This window comes from Thalassophryne amazonica, chromosome 14 (genome assembly GCF_902500255.1).
Source record: "Thalassophryne amazonica chromosome 14, fThaAma1.1, whole genome shotgun sequence".
Taxonomy (NCBI): Eukaryota; Metazoa; Chordata; class Actinopteri; order Batrachoidiformes; family Batrachoididae; genus Thalassophryne; species Thalassophryne amazonica.
The window spans coordinates 10,673,698-10,693,511 of NC_047116.1; the positions used below are offsets into that span (position 1 = coordinate 10,673,698).

Here is a 19,814-nt window from a genome sequence, read left to right on the forward strand (position 1 = left end):
TCATCTACAATGATCTCCAATGCTTTAAAATGGACAAAAAAAAACAGAGATGCGTGGAAGAAAATGGAAAACAACCATCAAAATGGATAGAAGAATAACCAGAATGGCAAAGGCTCACCCATTGATCAGCTCCAGGATGATCAAAGACAGTCTGGAGTTACCTGTAAGTGCTGTGACAGTTAGAAGACGCCTGTGTTCTAATTTATTTGCAAGAATCCCCCGCAGAGTCCCTCTGTTAAATAAAACACATGTGCAGAAGAGGTTACAATTTGCCAAAGAACACATCAACTGGCCTAAAGAGAAATGGAGGAATATTTTGTGGACCGATGAGAGTAAAATTGTTCTTTTTGGGTCCAAGGGCCGCAGACAGTTTGTGAGATGACCCCCAAACTCTGAATTCAAGCCACAGTTCACAGTGAAGACAGTGAAGCATGGTGGTGCAAGCATCATGATATGGGCATGTTTCTCCTACTATGGTGTTGGGCCTATATATCGCATACCAGGTATCATGGATCAGTTTGGATATGTCAGAATACTTGAAGAGGTCATGTTGCCTTATGCTGAAGAGGACATGCCCTTGAAATGGGTGTTTCAACAAAACAATGACCCCAAGCACACAAGTAAATGAGCAAAATCTTGATTCCATAGCAACAAAATTAATGCCTCGCAGATGTGAAGAAATCATGAAACACTGTGGTTATACAACTAAATACTAGTTTAGTGAGTCACAGGATTGCTAAAAAAAAGCAGTTTGAACATAATAGTTTTGAGTTTGTAGCGTCAACAGCAGATGCTACTATTATTGTGAACACCCCCTTTTCTACTTTTTATTTTACTAATAGCCCAATTTCATAGCCTTAAGAGTGTGCATATCATGAATGCTTGGTCTTGTTGGATTTGTGAGAATCTACTGAATCTACTGGTACCTTGTTTCCCATGTAACAATAAGAAATATACTCAAAACCTGGATTAATCTTTTTAGTCACATAGCACTACTATTATTCTGAACACTACTGTATGTATTGAGAAAGATGTCTATCTACATAGATAGAGAGAGAGAGACATGCATAGGTATATTTGTTGAAATCTTTGTTTTGATTAACTGTTGAAATCTCAGCATCATAACGTGTTTATGAATTGTCACTTCCTATTCCTGTCTGTTTGGGTTCCAGTTCGTACATGGCAACAGTGATATGGAGTTGAGTTGTCACACAACTTTGACTGATATTTTATACCCTGTCCTAACGAGTTAAACCACAAGCACAGATTTTACCAACAAGTTAGTTGAACAGGACATCATCACTTTGTCTCACTGTCGGTTGTTTTGCTGCCACCTTTGCCATTTTTAACCCCGTGTCCCGAGCTCACCCTTCTGAACGCTACATGTTTCAGATCTACGTGAGAGCTCAGTTTGAATACGACCCCTCCAAAGATGACCTCATCCCCTGCAAGGAGGCGGGCATTCGCTTCCGGGTGGGCGACATCATCCAGATTATATCCAAGGACGACCACAACTGGTGGCAGGGGAAACTGGAGAACACGAAAAATGGCACAGCGGGTCTCATCCCGTCGCCAGAGCTTCAGGAGTGGTGAGACAGCTTCAGATCCTTCACACACTCCATGGTTCCACAAGGTTCCTCCTCATGGAGAACCCCACGTTGAACCAGGTCCACATTTCATTCTGTTGTTATTCATTGTATTCGTATGCAAGTCGAGTCGTGTTTTGTTGCTGCAGGTCTTAATGCCTCCAAGCACAAATTCCATCAGGTCTCATCCTGTGGAGTGTAAACGTTATTAGCAGACGAGGAAAAACATGTGAACTGTGAAATGCAGATTACAAATCGGTGCTTCTTCTTAACCCTGTGTGGGTCTGTTCAGCTCTAAGACAGGTTGGACCAGTTCTAATTCCTCTTAGACCTACTTCAGGTTCCTTCTGACTCTCTGGTCCTTTTCGTCTTAGTTCTCTTTTCTTACCAGTGCCAAGCAGGTTTTATTTAGTTATTTATTTTACTGTATTTTACCTGTCTGTTGATTGGTTTGTTAAACTGATTAATCAACAAAACTGAATTATCACCACATTTTGTGTCACGTTTGGGTTTAATGTGGACTAGAACTGATCAAATTTGGGGCAGAGGGAGGAAATGTGAATGAGGTTTGATTGGTGAGATGATGTACGAAATTCACTGAAAACTTTGAACGTGTCCTGAAATAAATTCCATTAAATTTGATGGCAGATCTGGATGAAGGGGATGACCCCCAAAAAAAATTTACATTATTTGATCAGTTGTTTTCACAAGTAACAAAGTTTGGAGAAACTGTGAAAATGTTTCTTGAGAGTAAAAAATAAAACTTTATTTTAGGTTGAAGCAGGGTGTTTATTTAGTTCCATAGTTATTTATGTGTGTGTTTTGTCAGATGGCATCTTAAAGTGTCAGAGACTCAGTGTTCACAAAGTGTGTCGGCATAAGAAGAGAAACTTAATTTTGTGTTGACTCTCCAAACAGAAGAGGAATCACAGTATTGTAAATTACTTTTTGGTCAATGGGTTTTCGACCAAATTTGGGATATTTGGTACTGGGTCTCTCTGGAAAATCTTTGGGTACCATTTGAAAAAGTTGTGTGTCTCTGGGACCTTTGAGATCCAGAAACACCTGGAAAGAGCTCATAGAATAATGAGGTCCCTGGCCAGAGGTGATATCTTTGCAGAAGAATGAAGGTCCAAGTCTTTAGGGTCCTGGTGCTTTCCGTCTTACAGTAATGGTTGTGAGACTTGAACAGTTTCCAGTAGCCTCAGATGATGACTGGATGTCTCTCTTCAAATGTTGGAATGACTTTGTGTCAAATGACTCAGGTGAGGAGAACCAACGTCAGCTTCAACACTACAAGCTGTCTGGACATGATGCAGCATACTGAGGACCCCAGACATGATGCAGCATACTGAGGACCCCAACATCTGGAAACGGCCAAGAGGTCACCCAGCATTCACCTGGCTGAGGCACATAGATGGTTACTGTCAAAATATGGGCATGTGCCAGTGGTATTCCTGGGTGGTATTCCAGTCACAACCCAGGATGCTTCTTAGTGTGGTGGATCTTGTACTAGCACGTGCTCCCCAACCTGTTCTTGGTCCCGTGAAGACCTCAGCTGTAGGTTGAAGTCAGCCTTTATTTACAGAGACGTGGCCCACTGGTGTGAAGGCCATCCTAAGGCTGGGTGGAGTAGAAAAAACTAAATCCAGGGCGGTCTGTGTGTTCCTGTAGGCGTGTGGCGTGTATAGCCATGGAGAAGACCAAGCAGGAGCAGCAGGCCAGCTGCACGTGGTTTGGCAAGAAGAAGAAGCAGTACAAAGACAAGTATTTGGCAAAGCACAACGCAGGTATGACAGGAACACACTGAGAATCACACGCATGTGCTGCAAACCTCATCAGTCCTGTCTGCTCACACGCACGCCCTACATACACGCAGGCGTAGTCCACAGTGTTTGGTTTTATTTTTTTCTCCCTCTGTTTACAGAAATCAGATCTCACATGGGGTGGGGGGGGCGGATACTAGAGCTCTGGAACATCCATGTGTGATTTATAGTGGAGCTGGAACACGTGTGTAACATGATCTTATAGCCTCCAGCAACAGCAGCAAAGGGTGTTGCCCAGAAGCATAATCTGCCAATGTAGCAGAAATCCAACACCCGGGCAGCAGTTTTTTTAATGAAGTGTGAACAGCGGGTTTTATCCAGCAGCTCTGTGCACCTTAAAGTCAGTCGACTCAAACTGTCCTTGTGTTTTTTACACGTTAAAATATTCACGGTTCATCTTGTGTTCTGGGCCGTATCAATTTAATCCGAGGTCAGAGGTGATGCAGACACAACCACAGACACATTTTGATTGGTTTTAACACATGCAGTTTTTCTTTGTCTGGCTTAAAGCATAGTTTTTATACGTCAGCGTCATCTTGACCAGCGTGCACAGTGATGCTGCTGCTCTCCTTTATGTATTTCGGCAGTGTAAGTCACACCTATCAAAAAAAAAATTCCTCTTGAAGAGGAAAAATGTATCGTACTGGAATATAAGACTTTTATTTTTTTCTACATGTGGAACTCACTTGTTAAGATGAAGTTTCCCTGGGGGCGAATTTAACAACAAGATCCTAGTGTAGATCCACATGTGCACGCCACAGCATGTGCTGTTACTTAACATAAGGACTTTTAAATTCCATCCAATGTAAAACTGTTCCAAATCAACATGCAGATTCACCCCGGTGGTGACCCCAAGTGAAAACAAGAGAGCAGCCAAAGGGACTTTTAGTATATTGAGCTTTCGAGAGGTGGATCTGGTTTGTGTGTGAACTCTGTAAGTATGTGGTGTCAGAGTATGATTGGCATCTGATCTGTTTCAGACACACAGCAGGCAACGGCTTCAAGGACACGGACTGGAATATCACACGTGTCAGGCTGTGAAGTAAACAACCATCACATATAGGTCTGAGAGCAGAGCCACGCCTACCAGTTTGGATCTGGTGCAAAAATAGTGACAGAAAATGTTTTTGCAGATCTATGAAAGTGAAGGATGAGGAAAAAGTAGAAGAAATTAAATAGTGTTGTCACACTCTTTATTGGTGTGTTGAGCAATGATTCCCACGTTAACACCTGCCATACAGTCCAGCGCGTGAAAACGCACACGATCTCAACATTATAGATTCTAGTTTACTAAAAACTGAAAATTGTCATTCTGAAATAGAAACTCGTGTGTCTTCATGTGCTAAACTGCAAACCACTGCAAAAACAAATCAATATGAATAACGGTGGCTTTCCAAGCAGCTAGTTTAGCTCATTAGCATATTCCTGGCTCAAAAATGAACTTGATCTAATTGGAGAGTCTATAATATATTCTGATGAAGTGTGTTTACTGGATAAATATTATGATTGTACAAACAAATTTATTCCACAAGTGTAAGAATTCCCTGTGGATATTTTGTACGAGACTCATGCTGCGCCATGATCATCTGGATTGACGACAGACCCATTAGTGATCGACATGCCATCCTTTCCGGGGTATAAGTCATATTTGTTTTTGTTTTGTTGTTTGTATGTTTGTTTGTGAGGTCCTGCAACTCCAGTGTGACTTGTATACCAAAAAAAGTCACACTTTTGTTAATAATAGTACTACTACTATTATTATTAATAATAATAGTAGTAATACTAATATTATTACTACTATTATTATTAATAATAACAGCAATAGTAATACTTTTATATAGGACTTTCTGAGGAGTCAAAGCACTAAACAAAATAAACTCCAATAATAAATAAAAGAGTAAATGCCAGTAATAAAACTACACTACAACAATGAGCAAAATCCCACATTAAAGGGCTGATTGAAAAAAATTAACATGTATTCATGTTTTTATTGTAATATTTCCAGTGTGTGGCCAGCATTCTGTGTCCATCTGGTGATTTCTTTTGTCCAAACTGTGTCAAATAACATAACATTTATTTGTCCATCTTGTCTATATTTTTGGAATTTAAAAGTTCCTAGGTTAAGTAACAGCACAGACAAGTGTGTGCACATGTGCACAAACTAGGTTCCTGTCTATTGTTAAACTCCCCTCCTGAGAAACACTGTTTTGAAGTGATTGCCACATCAGAAAATAGGTGCTACTTATACTCCAGTGCATCTTATACACGTTTAACAGTGGACTGTGCTACTTTATCTCTGGCATCAACCACTGCAGTTCCAACCACAAACTCTGATATCTGTGGAGCTTCAGGAAATTCTCATGCCAGAACTTAACAGTTGTGCAGTTAGACGTTTGTACTTCTACCAGGGCCTGAGACTACCTGTTCACAGTTGGGCGCTAATGGCATTTTTTTTTCTTCCGTTCATCCAACAACCAAAAAGAAATGTCTTATTTAAAGTGACCAGTCCAGAGAGCGGGTGTATTCACCTCCACGTTTACAGTTACACCAAAAATCTATGTTGTATGTACAGGGCGCCCTCATGTGGCCGACCTGTACATGCATCCCGTTTCACTTAAAATTTTTTTTTTTTTTGGGGGGGGGGGGGGGGGGGTTCATTCTACATGCCTGCAGTTTTCATTTAACATTCATTGTACTGAAGTCACTTCCTGTTTGACACTTTGTCCCTCGTATTTGTCTCATCCCGTGTTGATTGATGCTAACTGACCGTGGTGCGTCTCTGTGGTGGCGCACAGTGAATACAGCAGCAGCCACACTGTAATGTGCATCTTTGTCCAGTGGTGGCGCTGTGTGTAACGTCTATTTATTTCTGCTGCTGTAACTGACCCGTGTTTTTACCCTCCTGTTCATCTGTCTCGCTTTCTGCTGCTGAACGGCATCCGTGCACGTAAGTAACACGCAGTGACGGCTTCCTGCTTTCTTCCTGTTGGCTGTGGTGATCGTCGCCGCCCCCTAACTTCCTGTTGGTGCAGAGCGACAGACGCTTCAGATGAATCTGAAGTCATGTCATTTTCTGTGTCTTATGTTGGGAATATTCAAACATTGTCGGCAAAAACAAACGCAACTCAAACCAAGACGTAAAGTTACTGGTTTACTTTTGAGAAATCAAAATGTAGAAAAAAGACACAACTCTTACAATTTCATTTACAAATGCTAAAATAACTATCAGGGCACTCAGTCGAGTCGTAAGTGTTTTATTAAATACAGCACCATCCTGTGGCAGGTGAATTGAAGTGCACATGCTTTGAGTGCGCACTGCTGCATCGCGTGTAGGTAAATAATCTACAAAGTACAAGTAAACCCCGGCCCAACCCGTTTTGTTAAAAACAAACAATATTTAATGTTGTTTAATTTGGGTTCTAAAAATTACATCAGGTTTAACAATACAGCCAAAGAAATTAAGATCAAGTTCAACAAATTTAAACAAATCAGACTGGGGGCTCCTTTTGAGGGGGTCTCACAGACTAGGGGGCGTGTCTAACTCCTTTTGAGGGGTCTCCCTTACTAGGGGGCATGTCTAACTCCTTTTGAGGGGGTCTCACAGACTACGGGGCGTGTCTAACTCCTTTTGAGGAGGTCTTACATACTAGGGGGCGTGTCTAACTCCTTTTCAGGGGGTCTCACATACTAGGGGGCGTGTCTAACTCCTTTTCAGGGGGGTCTCACAGACTAGGGGGTGTGTCTAACTCCTTTTGAGGGGGTCTCACATACTAGGGGGTGTGTCTACCTCCTGTGGAGGAGGTCTCACAGACTGGGTTGTGTGTCCTTCCTGATTTTATTATTTAATTTTAAACATTTTAATTCGTAATTTCAGCTGCAGTAATAAGCACGTGTTAAATATTGTTGGGAACATCAGAGGTTTGGAGTTACGAGGTGGACGCTTGTGTCTGTTAACATTAAGGTAACAGACGCACTTATCTGTTAACACAGTGTTGTTTGGTTTCATATAAGAAACAGTCCAGTATTTTGCTTTGGGGGTTCAGACCATTTAAACAAAATGTTAGTGTTAAAATTTTAATTTAAAATTCTAATAATTTGCTTTTCATTTTTATTTCTGTTTTTAACAAAAGTAATGTCTAAATTGTAATTTAAAAATTAAAAAACCCATTGAGATTCTGTGTGCTGCACTTCTACAGACTTTAGCAAGCAGCCAAAAACAGAAAACAGAAGCGATGGCATCTATTAGAGTGATTAAACGTCATCACGTGTTTAAATGTAAGATTGTTGCAGATGCAGCTCTGTGATCTGTCAGACTGCAGCCTGACAGATTAGTTTTCTGCACAAAGGCTCCCACTGAATTGTGGGTTTTGTGTTTCACGCGTCAGCGCTCCCAGAGATGTTTGCACGGAGGTTCAGGTTACAGAAATCAGCACTGACAGCCTGCGGGTTGTTTTTTATTCTGTACGCATACAGACACACACACTCACACCAAACCATTTCTTATGGGAATGATGTAAAATTCCAACGTTACCATGACAGCAGTCCACCAGATCAAACAGCTTCCTCTGAGTGATCATGTGACCTGACCTCCAAATTCTATAAAAGAATGTGATGTTTTTTTTTTTATTATTGCTTATTTTAATTACATCCATCTGATTTTTTTTTATTTGTTGCTTTAATGGCTGATTTATTTAAAAAAATCAATTAATTATTAAACTTGATTAAATAAAAACAATACAGGACACATTTAAATAAAAATGCTAATTTTATATATTTATAATTATAGTGCTGTGCAAAAATTGTAGTCATGAAATACATTTTGCATACAGTAAAAATGCTGCACAAATCATGAAAAACCTCCAGTAATTTGGGATTAAGAGTGTTAATTCTGAAACATTAAATAAAATACATCTATTGTTTTTGATAAATTATCACATTATTTTATAAAAAAAAATGTTGATCATTATTTATTCATTATTATTTATTTATTCATTATTTACTGATTCTTGTGTTTGTTGAATCCCGTATTTAGCTGTAAATATATAATCACATTTTTCATCACCTGAAAATGTCTGTTATTACTTTAAGAAATCAGACATTTTCTCTGACATTTGAATTATTTTATCATTTGCGAATTTCAAATTTGGTGTTTAAATGACATACAAATGTTGAAAAAATCTAATAGAGAAACTACAAGGCTGATTTTGTATATTCAATATTGTTTTGGTTTGTCGTCGTTGTCGTCACCTTCAAAAAACAATTGGGTTAATTTGGTTGTTTAAAGCTTTTGCAGGTTTGTCATATTTTCTGTTTGGTTTGTCTGAATTTTGCAACGTTTATTTAAACATTATTTCAAAGAAGAATCCATTAAAAATTTGACCAGTTTTTCAACAAACGTTGAGTACGAGCAGCAGGTCTTCTATTTGATTTGATTTATTTAGAATACTTTATGATTGATGCTGAGAAATGGAAAACCTCAGTGACGTCGGGTCCAAAAGTGTTCCTACAGTCGCCACAGTGGACCTGAAATGAAACAGTCGAGATGTTCTCGTCATGTCGACTCTCCGCATTTATTCAAGGGGCTTAACAAAAATATCACATGCAACTATTTTGGAATTATGGTCAGTTGTATACACAATCACCCCTTTTTTATCATCAACCCTTGAAATTACAAGAACATATTGATTGTTTGACTTCATCTCCATTGTGGTGGTGTACAGAGTTAACATTCCAGTTTTAAAAAAAAGGGGGTCGCTGTCCCAATACTTATGGTCCTGACCGCGCTGTGCTGTGTTCAGTGCCCTTCTAGTAATCTAGCAATCAGTTGTATTTGTTGGCCGGCTTGTCGTGAATCGGACTTCTTACTGTCTCACTGTCACTTCCAGTGTTTGACCAATTAGACCTGGTCACGTATGAAGAGGTGGTGAAGCTTCCTGCCTTCAAGAGGAAAACGTTGGTGCTGTTGGGTAAGCGCACTGACGCTGACTGGGGGGAGGGGGGCGGGGTCTGCTTTGTGACATCACTGACAGTGTTTCTTTCTCAGGCGCTCACGGCGTGGGTAGACGACACATCAAGAACACACTCATCACCAAACACTCCGACAGATTCGCCTACCCCATCCCACGTAAGATGCCTGACCCCACCCCCGTCACCTTCAGACACGCCCTGTAAGAAACAGGAAGAAACCCATTTACTGTGTCCATCTCTGCCTCTCAGACACGACCAGACCTCCAAAGAAAGATGAGGAGAACGGGAAGAACTACTACTTTGTGTCCCATGACCAGATGATGCAGGACATCAGCAACAATGAGTACCTGGAGTACGGAAGTCACGAGGACGCCATGTACGGAACACGACTGGAGACCATCCGGAAAATCCACCAACAGGGACTTGTGGCTATCCTGGACGTGGAACCTCAGGTCTGTAGGTGTATCCACACATACTGTACGTAGCATTACCTCAACCACTAACACCTGATCTCCATCAGGCCCTGAAGGTCCTACGCACAGCAGAGTTTGCTCCATACGTCATCTTCATCGCTGCACCAACGATCACACCGGGCATCACTGAGGTAGTACGATTTTTTTGTTTTGTTTTATGTCCCGTCCGTCATTATATCAGAAACATTCCCATGTCGGATGCGGCTCCCGTGAGACTCTTCCTGGTTTATGCGGATTAGAAATCAAATTAAACTTCTTTTCTCTGTCCCAGACAGAATCTTGATCTGGATCTCTGTGAGAATCCTTGAACGATTCTGTTTGTGGACAGTCACTTATGTGGTATATGTGTGTGGGATATACGCTCACCCGCCACTTTATTAGGTACACCTGTTCAACTGTTTAACACAAATAGCCAATCAGTCAGGCAACTCAATGCATTCGGTTATCTAGACGTGGTGAAGACACCTTGATGAAGCTCAAACCGAGCATCAGAATGAGGAGCAAAGGAGATTTAAGTGACTTTGAACGTGGTGTGGTTGTTGGTACCAGACGGGCTGGTCTGAGTATTTCAGACTCTAGGGTTTACAGAGAATGGTCCGAATGTCTTGTTGATGTCAGAGGAGAATGGACAGACTGGTTGAATGGGCAACTGCGTGACGCCATCATGTCAATATAGACCAACATCCCTATGCCACAAAGAATTAAGGCAGCTCTAAAGACAAAAATTGGTCCAACACAGTACTAGCAAGGTGTACCTAATAAAGTGGCCGGTGAGTGTATGAGTGTAAAAGGTAAATGGACAAAAATAATTTTTAAAAACTCTCAAAACTGATAAATGACTTCTGGATTTGCATTTCTCTTATCACCAACTCAGTTTCTTCTTCTTTAAACATTCAGCCCTAGCTTAACATTCTCTAATGTGTGATCTTAAGGAGCGAGACTTTGGTGTCTACGTGGTGCGTAATCTAAACACAGAGTAAGGTGCAGTGACCCATGGGTTTGTTCTGGGTGTAACGTGAAAGTAACCAATGAAATTGACACTTGTTCTCTTGAAGAATTGTGTGTGCTTGAACTGGGTGCGTTGCTGCACAGAGGGTGTGACAGGAGTGAGAGGTTTTCTGGTGAGGAAATGGATCCGCATTTAAACCATCAACATGCGCAACAGGTGGTTTTTGGGATCAGCATCCACGCGGTTTCCTGAGTTGACACATTAGAGCATATTGTTCCCAGTCTGTGCTTCATCCTATCAGGACCGCTTAATGCGCTTCCTGTATGTAAGAGCAGAACACACATGCTGTCAACCTCCCTGTGTATAAACAGCAGAAAGTCTCTGTGCACAACTTTAGAGCAGATGTTTGGTCGTCTGTGCCGTTTGTTGCCTTCTGCTTTCTTACAGTAGCGACGCACCGGCGCTGCACCTTAACCATCAATTAGACCTACATGCTCATGGGCGCACGGATGAGAGCACATACACCTGTTACATAAACAACTTGGCCGCTAAAACTAAAAATAGCAACTGCTTTGGTTGGAAACTAACAGTGACACGTGCGCTGTATTACGCCGGGTGTAAGAGAACGCCTTCAGTGTTTGAACATTTCATGAAAAACCAAGACAAATAAATAAATACGAGAACAACACAAAAACTAACTGTTTGAAGAAGAAACGCTGAATAAGGTGATGACTGTAAATCAGAGATGTTTTATGTCTTTCGTTATTTGAGTCTCACGTTAGCCACAGACGCTAACATCCGTCACCGTGCATGGACTGGTTTTTTCCTCTCATTCTTTTCTGTACTTCTCTATTTTTGCACGCTGCATGCGTTTGTTCGCCTCAGATTCCCAGGTGGTGTCGAATGCTTCCCGTAAGTACGACGCGCCAGCGCAGTGCTGACGTCATTGTGTGTTTCTGTGTCACAAGCTAAAAGGTTCAGATCTCCCAAATTAGAAGATAAACACTTTAACTTCTCTTTGAGATTTTTACCTTCACACACTAAAAGTGAATGATTTTAATTAAGCTTTGTTCAAATATTAAAATTTTTTCTGTTCTTGTTTACACACACACACACACACCTCATATCCATCATTAAAGCCACAACATTTTCAGGTTACTGATTTTTGTTTTTAAGGCTGCCATATTTTGATCTTTTTTTTTTATTTTTTTATCACATTTCATTACTCAGTGTGTTAAATGCAAAAATAATATATATGTTTTTTTTATAAAAAGTTAAATGCAAGAAACGGCTGATCTGTCCACTGTGTCCACTCTGTCCCCATGTCCGCTCTGTCCAATCTGTTCTGAAGCAGAAACACAGTGTGTAGAAATGAGACGTGTGCATGTGCACGTACACACTTATGTCCTTACAAATGCCAAGAGCTTCAGGCAGATTACTATTAGAGAGTGAGACATGACACCCTCAGATTTGCCTGATTTTTGGTGGAAGGTTTATGAGTAGTTTAGTCCCTAAACCAAATGGTTTTTGTTTTGTCTTTTTTCCCTAGGGCCTCTAGAAGGGTCAATTTCTTGAGGCCCAAAATTCAACTTCATAAAAAATTACATTTTTTAAGCTGAAACACCTCAATGCGCCAGTGACTTCCCAGCTTCATTTTCATTGCTGTCAATCTGTGACTGGAAAGAATGAAAGAAATTCAAACTTTTGGACAGATTATGAATTACTGAAAATTCGTTCAGTGTTAAAGGAAAGGGATTTTTCCAGTTTTTCAAGATTTTTCTTAACACTATGACAGAACAAGGCAGATGACATGTGACCGGCCCAGAGGAATTGCGGGGCCCCCGTCTAGTGCCAGGCCTGGATGTAGGGCCCGTCAGCTAATGCCTGGTGGCTGGGCTTGCCACAGAGTCCAGTCGGGCACAGCTTGAAAAGGCAGCGTGGACCTTCCATCTCCACCCTGTGAGCTCAACACCTGCAGGGGAACTGCTGGTGTCAGGTGCGCTGTCCCATGGGTGGCAGTGAAGGTTGAGGGCCTCGGTGGACCAAATCCTGGTGTCAGGGGCTGGCTCTGGGGGTGTGACGTGTCACCTCATTGTGGGGGAAGGAGCCGGAACTTGTGCAGGAGGTGGAGCGATACCAGTTAGATCTGGTGGGCCTCGCCTCCATGCACAGCCTCAGCTCCAGAACCACTCTCCTTGATAGGGTTAGACCTTATTCTTCTCTGGAGTTGCCCAGGGTGTGAGGCACCAGGAGGGTGTGGGGATTCTGACGAGTCCCCGGCTGAGCATCGCTACATTGGAGTTTACGCCAATACATGAGAGGGTCACCTCCCTGCGCCTTCGGTTGACCGGTGGGAAACCTTTGGCTGTTGTTTGTGCGTATGCACCGAACAGCAGTTTGGAATATTCGGCCTTCTTGGAGTCCCTGAATGGAGTCCTGTATGGGGCTCCAGTGGGGGACTCCATTGTTTTGTTGGGGGAATTCAGTGCACACATGGTCAGTGACAGACACACATGGAGAGGCGTAATTGGGAGGAACGGCCTCCCTGATCTAAACCCAAAGGGTCATTTGTTATTGGACTTCTGTGCTAGTCACGGACTGTCTATAACAAACACCATGTTCAAACATAAGGATGTTCATAAGTGTACATGGTACCAGAGCACCCTAGGCCGAAGATCGATGATCAATTTTGTGATCGTGTCATCTGATCTGAGGCCGCATGTTCAGTTCTGGATACTCGGGTGAAGAGAGGGGCAGAGCTGTCAACTGATCACCATCTGGTGGTGATTTGGATCAGGGGGTGGGGGAGGACTTTGGACAGACCTGGTAAACCCAAATGGATAGTGTGGGTAAACTGGGAACATCTGGACAGATCTTCAATTCACACCTTCAGCAGAGCTTTTTGAGCATCCCTGTGGAGGTTGGGAGCATTGAACCAGAATTGGCAATATTCAAAGCTTCCATTGTTGAAGCTGCAGTGGGGAGCTGTGGCCTGAAGGTCTTAGGTGCTTCAAGGGGTGGCATTCCTCAAATGCTGTGGTGGACACCGGTGGTCAGGAAAACCGTCCGACTGAAAGAGTCCTTCCGGTGTAGTCTCGGAAGACTTCAGAGGCAAATGCAAGATACTGACAGGCCTGAAGGGCAGCAGCCTCTGCTGTGGGGGAGGCAAAGCAGCGGGTGTGGGAGAAGTTTGGAGCAACCATGGAGGACTTTCGGTCGGCACCAAGGTGCTTCTGGCAGACCGTGAGGCACCTCAGGAGGGGAAAACGGGGAACCATCCAAGCTGTCTACAGTAAGGACTCTGTTGACCTCAGCTGAGGATGTAATCCGCCGCTGGAAGGAACACTTTGAAGAACTCCTGCCTCAGACCGGAGCATCCTCTATAGCGGCAGAGCTGGAAGCTGACGGAGGATCATCATCAATTTCCCTTGTGGAAGTTACTGAGGTAGTCAAACAACCCACAGTGGCAAGGCCCCGGGGGTTGATGAGAGCCATCCAGAAATGCTGAAGGAAATGCTGAAGGCTCTGGATGTGGAGGGATTGTCTTGGATGAGACGTCTCTTCAACACTGCATTGAGGTCTGGGACAGTGCCTAAGGAGTGGCAAACTGGGATGGTGGTCCCCATATTAAAAAAAGGGGGGACCAGAGAATGTGTGACAACTACAGGGGCATCACACTACTCAGCTTCCCTGGTAAAATCTACTCCAGGGTGCTGGAAAGGAGGGTTTGGCTGATAGTCAAACCTCTGATTGAAGAGGAACAATGTGGGTTCCGTCCTAGCCATGGACAACCAACCAGCTCTTCACTCTCACAAGGATTCTGGAGGGTGCCTGGGAGTATGCCCATCCAGTCTACATGTGTTTTGTGGACTTGTATGATTGGGTACCCCGGGAGATACTGTGGGAGGTGCCATGGGAGTATGGAATGATGGGGTCCCTTCTCAGGGCCATCCAATCTCTGTACTCACAAAGCAAGAGCTGTATTCGGGTGCTCGGCAGTAATTCGGATTGGTTTCCGGTGGGGGTTGGCCTCCGTCAGGGCTGCACCTTGTCACCAATCCTGTTTGTGATATTCACGGACAGGATATCGAGGCGTAGTTGGGGGGAGGAGTGTTTCCAGTTTGGTGGGCTCAGGGTCTCGTCACTGCTTTTTGGTGGTCCTGTTGCCTTCATCAGCTTCATGACCTCCAACACTCACTGGATCGGTTCACAGCCGAGTGTGAAGCTGCTGGGTTTAGGATCAGCACCTCTAAATCTGAGGCCATGGTTCTCAGCAGGAAACCGATGGATTGCCTACTTTGGGTAGGGAATAAGACCTTGCCCCAAGTGAAGGAGTTCAAGTCCCTCGGGGTCTTGTTCACGAGCGAGGGGACAATGGAGCGTGAGATTGGCTGGAGAACTGGTGCAGCAGGGGCGGTATTGCATTTGCACTGCTGTACTATTGTGACAAAAAGGGAGCTGAGCAAAAAGGCGAAGCTCTCAATCTACTGGTCAATCTTCATTCCTACTCTCACCTATGGTCATGAGAGTTGGGTCATGACCGAAAGAATGAGATTGTGGGTACAAATGGCCAAAATTGGTTTCCTCAGGAGGGTGGCTGGTGTCTCCCTTAGAGATAAGATGAGAAGCTCAGTCATCCGTGGGGAGCTCGGAGTTGAGTCGCTGCTCCTTCGCATTGAAAGGAGCCAGTTGAGGTGGTTCGGACATCTGGTAAGGATGCCTCCTGGGCGCCTCCCTATGGAGGTGTTCCAGGCACGTCCACCTGGGAGGAGACCTCGGGGAAGACCCAGGACTGGGTGGAGATTATATCTCTGGAGATAAAAAGTTACTTCTGGCAGGAAAAAAATGTAAAGTGACAACTTATTTGTTTGTAATTGTACCACATTTGACAAATTAGTCTCATTTCTTATTTCTGACAAATTAGTCTCAAAGTTTTATTTGTAATTACATTTTTGTTGTTTTGTTTGTTTGGTTTTTCCATCCATCTATCCATTTTCTTCCGCTTTATCTGGAGTCGGGTCGTGGGGGCAGCAGCTCAAGCAAAGCCGCCCAGACCTCCTGATCCACACACACACACCCCCAGCTCCTCCGGGGGAACCCCAAGGCGTACCCAAGCCAGCCGAGAGATGTAGTCCCTCCAGCGTGTCCTGGGTCTTCCCCAGGGCCTCCTCCCAATGGGACGTGCCCGGAACACCTCTCCAGCGAGGCGTCCAGGGGGCATCCGGAAAAGATGCCCAAGCCACCTCAACTGACTCCTTTCGATGTGGAGGAGCAGCGGCTCGACTACGAGCTCCTCCCGAGTGACCGAGCTCCTCACCCTATCTCTAAGGGAGCGCCCAGCCACCCTGCGGAGGAAACTCATCTCAGCCGCTTGTACTCGCGATCTCGTTCTTTCGGTCATGAGCCAAATCTCATGACCATAGGTGAGAATCGGAATGTAGATCAATCGGTAAATTGAGAGCTTTGCCCCCCTACTCAGCTCTGTCTTCACCACAACGGTACGATACAGCGACCGCATCACTGCAGATGCTGCACCGATCCGTCTATCGATCTCACGCTCCATCCGTCCCTCACTCGTGAACAAGACCCCGAGATACTTAAACTCCTCCACTTGAGGCAAGGACACTCCACCGACCTGAAGAGGGCAAAGCACTTTTTTCCGTTCGAGAACCATGGCCTCGGATTTGGAGGTGCTGATTTTCATTCTGGACGCTTCACACTCGGCTGCAAACCACCCCAGTGCACGCTGAAGGTCCTGATTTGACGAAGCCAACAGAACCACATCGTCCGCAAACAGCAGAGACGAGATTCTGTGGTTCCAAAACCAGACCCCCTCTACACCCTGGCTGCGCCTAGAAATTCTGTTCATAAAAATAATGAACAGAACCGGTGACAAAGGGCAACCCTGGCGGAGGCCAACGTGCAATGGAAACAGGTTTGACTTACTACCGGCAATGCGAACCAAGCTCCTGCTGCGGTCGTACAGGGACCGGATAGCCCTTAGCAAAGGACCCCGGACCCCGTACTCCCGGAGCACCCCCCACAGGGTGCCTGTTTGGTTTTTAAGCAGTTAAAAAATTTTTGGGTCATATTTGTGTGCAGTGAAAATCTCAAAAATAAAACCACCACGAATGTAAAACTGTCTTTTGTGATTTGGCTGAATTGATCCTTTTTTGGATGTTAGCAGCTCGTTTTTTTTAGATTAGTGTGGTTGTAGTGGTTAGCCACGCCCCTTTTTAAATCAGCCATTCACCTCCTTCCTCTGATCATAATCTGTTTTTCCACATGTATAATACTGATCATGCTCACAAAAAACTTTTAATTCAAAGTACAACTTTCACAGTAAAATAAATCGCTGACTTTGATCCTGACACTGGCCCCGCCCCCTCATCATCTCTGCTCCTCCTCCTCCTGGTCTCTCACAGGACGAGTCTCTCCAGCGGCTGCAGAAGGAGTCGGAGATCCTGCAGAAAACTTACACCCACTACTTTGACCAGACGCTCATCAACAACGAGATCGACGAAACCATCAGGCACCTGGAGGAGGCGGTGGACCTGGTGTCCACCAGCAGCCAGTGGGTCCCCGTCTCCTGGGTCTACTGACCTCCTCCTCTGGCCTCCTCCTCCTGCTCCCACATACAAACTCCCATCATTCCCTGTTCAAAAAAAAAAGTTTAACAGGAAATACAGCTACACTGCACGTGACGGAGCACACACCCTCAGCGTGCGCTGATGGCAGCCGCAGCGTCCAAACGAAATCCCTCCGGACCGCCGCACAGACGCCTGCAGCAGCCAATCAGACTCTTGCCCTTACAGAGGACCACGTCGTAGTGTTGTGTAAAACAAAGTAAATGAATATTGTCCTGTCTGTACTATCTAGGAGGCGACATTTTTGTAGATGTTTGTTTTAAAGAGACAGTACTGCGTCCTCCCCCGGCGCCGACGTCTTCAAACTAAACATCGCCATGGGTGGATTTTCCGTCGTTCAGCGGACCGAAATAAAAGCACACAAACACTGCAGCGTCTCCAGCCATCAATCACATTCATGTCGTGACTTCTGCTTCACTGCGCAAGCTTGGGAGCGGAGCCAAATGATTCTGAACGCCCTGAGACATAACGGTACGCTGAGCTGCAGGACTTAAGATGCTCTTTGTCGTGATGTAAAAAAAAAACATGGAGTGAAGCTCATTTGATAAACCTGAAAACATTCCAGCTGTGATTTTTGTTTTGTTTCTTGCATGGCGCCATTACTGGGCGACGAGATTTTTCTTTTCGTTTCCACATTTTCTGTGCAAGTACAAGCAAGACATTTTGATCTCAGTCGAAAACAATGCTGACATCCGATAACGATGGCAACGAGGTCCTTTCACACACACACACACCAAGTGCAGGTGCATCATCAGAGGCTAGGTGGCGCTCACATAAAGTACGCAGGAACATTTATCCCGTCAACATGAAGAGGACCAAACATCTCAGACGTCTGCCTTTAATGTCATACAAACATCCTACAGGTGGGCAGTTCCCATTTTACGAAGGACTATGGAAGTTATTTTGGTCAAAATATAGAAGGATACAGCGTGGTTACAGTTTATCGTATTTTCCGGAGTATAAGTTGTACCCATTTTCTGTATGTGGAACTCACTTTGTAAAGCCGTGTTTCCCTCGGTGCGAGTTTAACAACAGACAAGAACTACAGTATGTGTAACACGTGTGCACACCACAGCCTGTACAGTTACTTAACATGAGTTTTAAATTCCCAGAAATTAGCCACATGAACAAATCAATGTGTGATAACATACTGGAGGTTATTTGATGCAGTTTGGACAAATGAAATCATCAGATGGACACAGATTGCTAACAAACTGCCTTTGAAATACAACAACAATGAAAATGAGAGTCCATTTGATTTAATCAGCTCTTTAATTTGGGATTTTTGTGCATTTAAGTTTATTTTGTTTAGTGCTTTGATTGCTGTGAAAGACCCACATAAATATTTAATATAGTCGCTATTAATAACAATAAACATGTTTTTTTTAATGCATAAATCATGCTGGTAGGACCTCCCAAATTAGTAAAAAAAAATGTAATAAGAATGTGACTTGTACTCTGGAACATATGTACATAAAATTTTACTACTGTAGTTTGAATTTTGGGATGGAAGTGAATCTCACTCCAACAAATATGACGTAGCTGTCGTCGTGTCACAGGCCCAACACTTTGTGTCCATCTTCCATGACTGTGGTCTGTAGTCAGTTCGTTGTCGTTTGTTTTAAGCAGTGCTGACATCACAATATTTTTACTATAATTAATGGTCACAGCACCGATCCTGTGACATACAGTCAGGCGCCGCAGTGCATCGCTGCCACCTACTGATAAGTCTAGCCAGCAGTCACAGACCCGGTTCCTCTTCAGAAGTAGTTTTTTTTTTTCACCCCAAAGTGCTGCTGTTGAAGCACCTCATCTCCTCATTTGTTGCTTTCAGGCCCCGTTGTTCTTCCTACAAGAGCAAAACCCGCGAGCCCTTAATGTGTACCAAGGTTTGGAGCGCCATCTTTTCTCCTAAGATTTTGGTTCTGCTCGTACCATCGACAGCTGCACAATAAACCACACTTTAGTTTTGTACAATTTTCACAAAGTGCATCAGGAAAAAAAGACAAGCGCAGGATCCACATTGCATCATGTGTATTTGCTAGTATGATTTTTTTCCACCGCGCACACGCCGTCTTATCAGGTACTGTCTCTTCTAAATGACGCTCCAGAGGTTTGAATGCGGTACATGCATGTGGACGTTTGCAAGTTTCCATGCTGTGAGTCAGTCAGTGTTCCCTCATGTTTCCCACCAAAAACCTTCACAAGAGAAAAGACAAAAAAAAAGTAAGAAAAAAAAAAAAAAAACACATTCCAGCTGACGAACTCTACCAGGGGAAGCAAGAGAAGGACGTCCGGATGTCGATGTGACGCCTGTGCACATCCCTCGCATTCTGGGTGACATTTCTAAAGTGCAGATTTCTAAA

General features: G+C 43.8%; 1 protein-coding gene across 15 annotated transcripts in view; it reads left to right on the forward strand.

Annotated features, from left to right (window-relative positions):
* The window catches only part of caska (calcium/calmodulin-dependent serine protein kinase a), a 221,200-nt gene extending 201,552 nt beyond the window's left edge, over window positions 1–19,648 (forward strand). For 6 of the 15 annotated variants that reach the window (XM_034187156.1, XM_034187149.1, XM_034187148.1 and 3 more), the window contains 7 exons: window positions 1,393–1,589; window positions 3,261–3,376; window positions 9,298–9,378; window positions 9,456–9,536; window positions 9,629–9,831; window positions 9,900–9,983; window positions 17,227–19,648. In XM_034187156.1, coding sequence (XP_034043047.1) covers window positions 1,393–1,589; window positions 3,261–3,376; window positions 9,298–9,378; window positions 9,456–9,536; window positions 9,629–9,831; window positions 9,900–9,983; window positions 17,227–17,403 — 939 coding nt within the window. In that variant the 3' untranslated portion in view covers window positions 17,404–19,648. The remainder of the gene's footprint in view (window positions 1–1,392; window positions 1,590–3,260; window positions 3,377–9,297; window positions 9,379–9,455; window positions 9,537–9,628; window positions 9,832–9,899; window positions 9,984–17,226) is intronic. The other 9 variants (XM_034187155.1, XM_034187157.1, XM_034187151.1 and 6 more) reach the window with 3 other exon arrangements.
* Window positions 19,649–19,814: the final 166 nt, after the last annotated feature.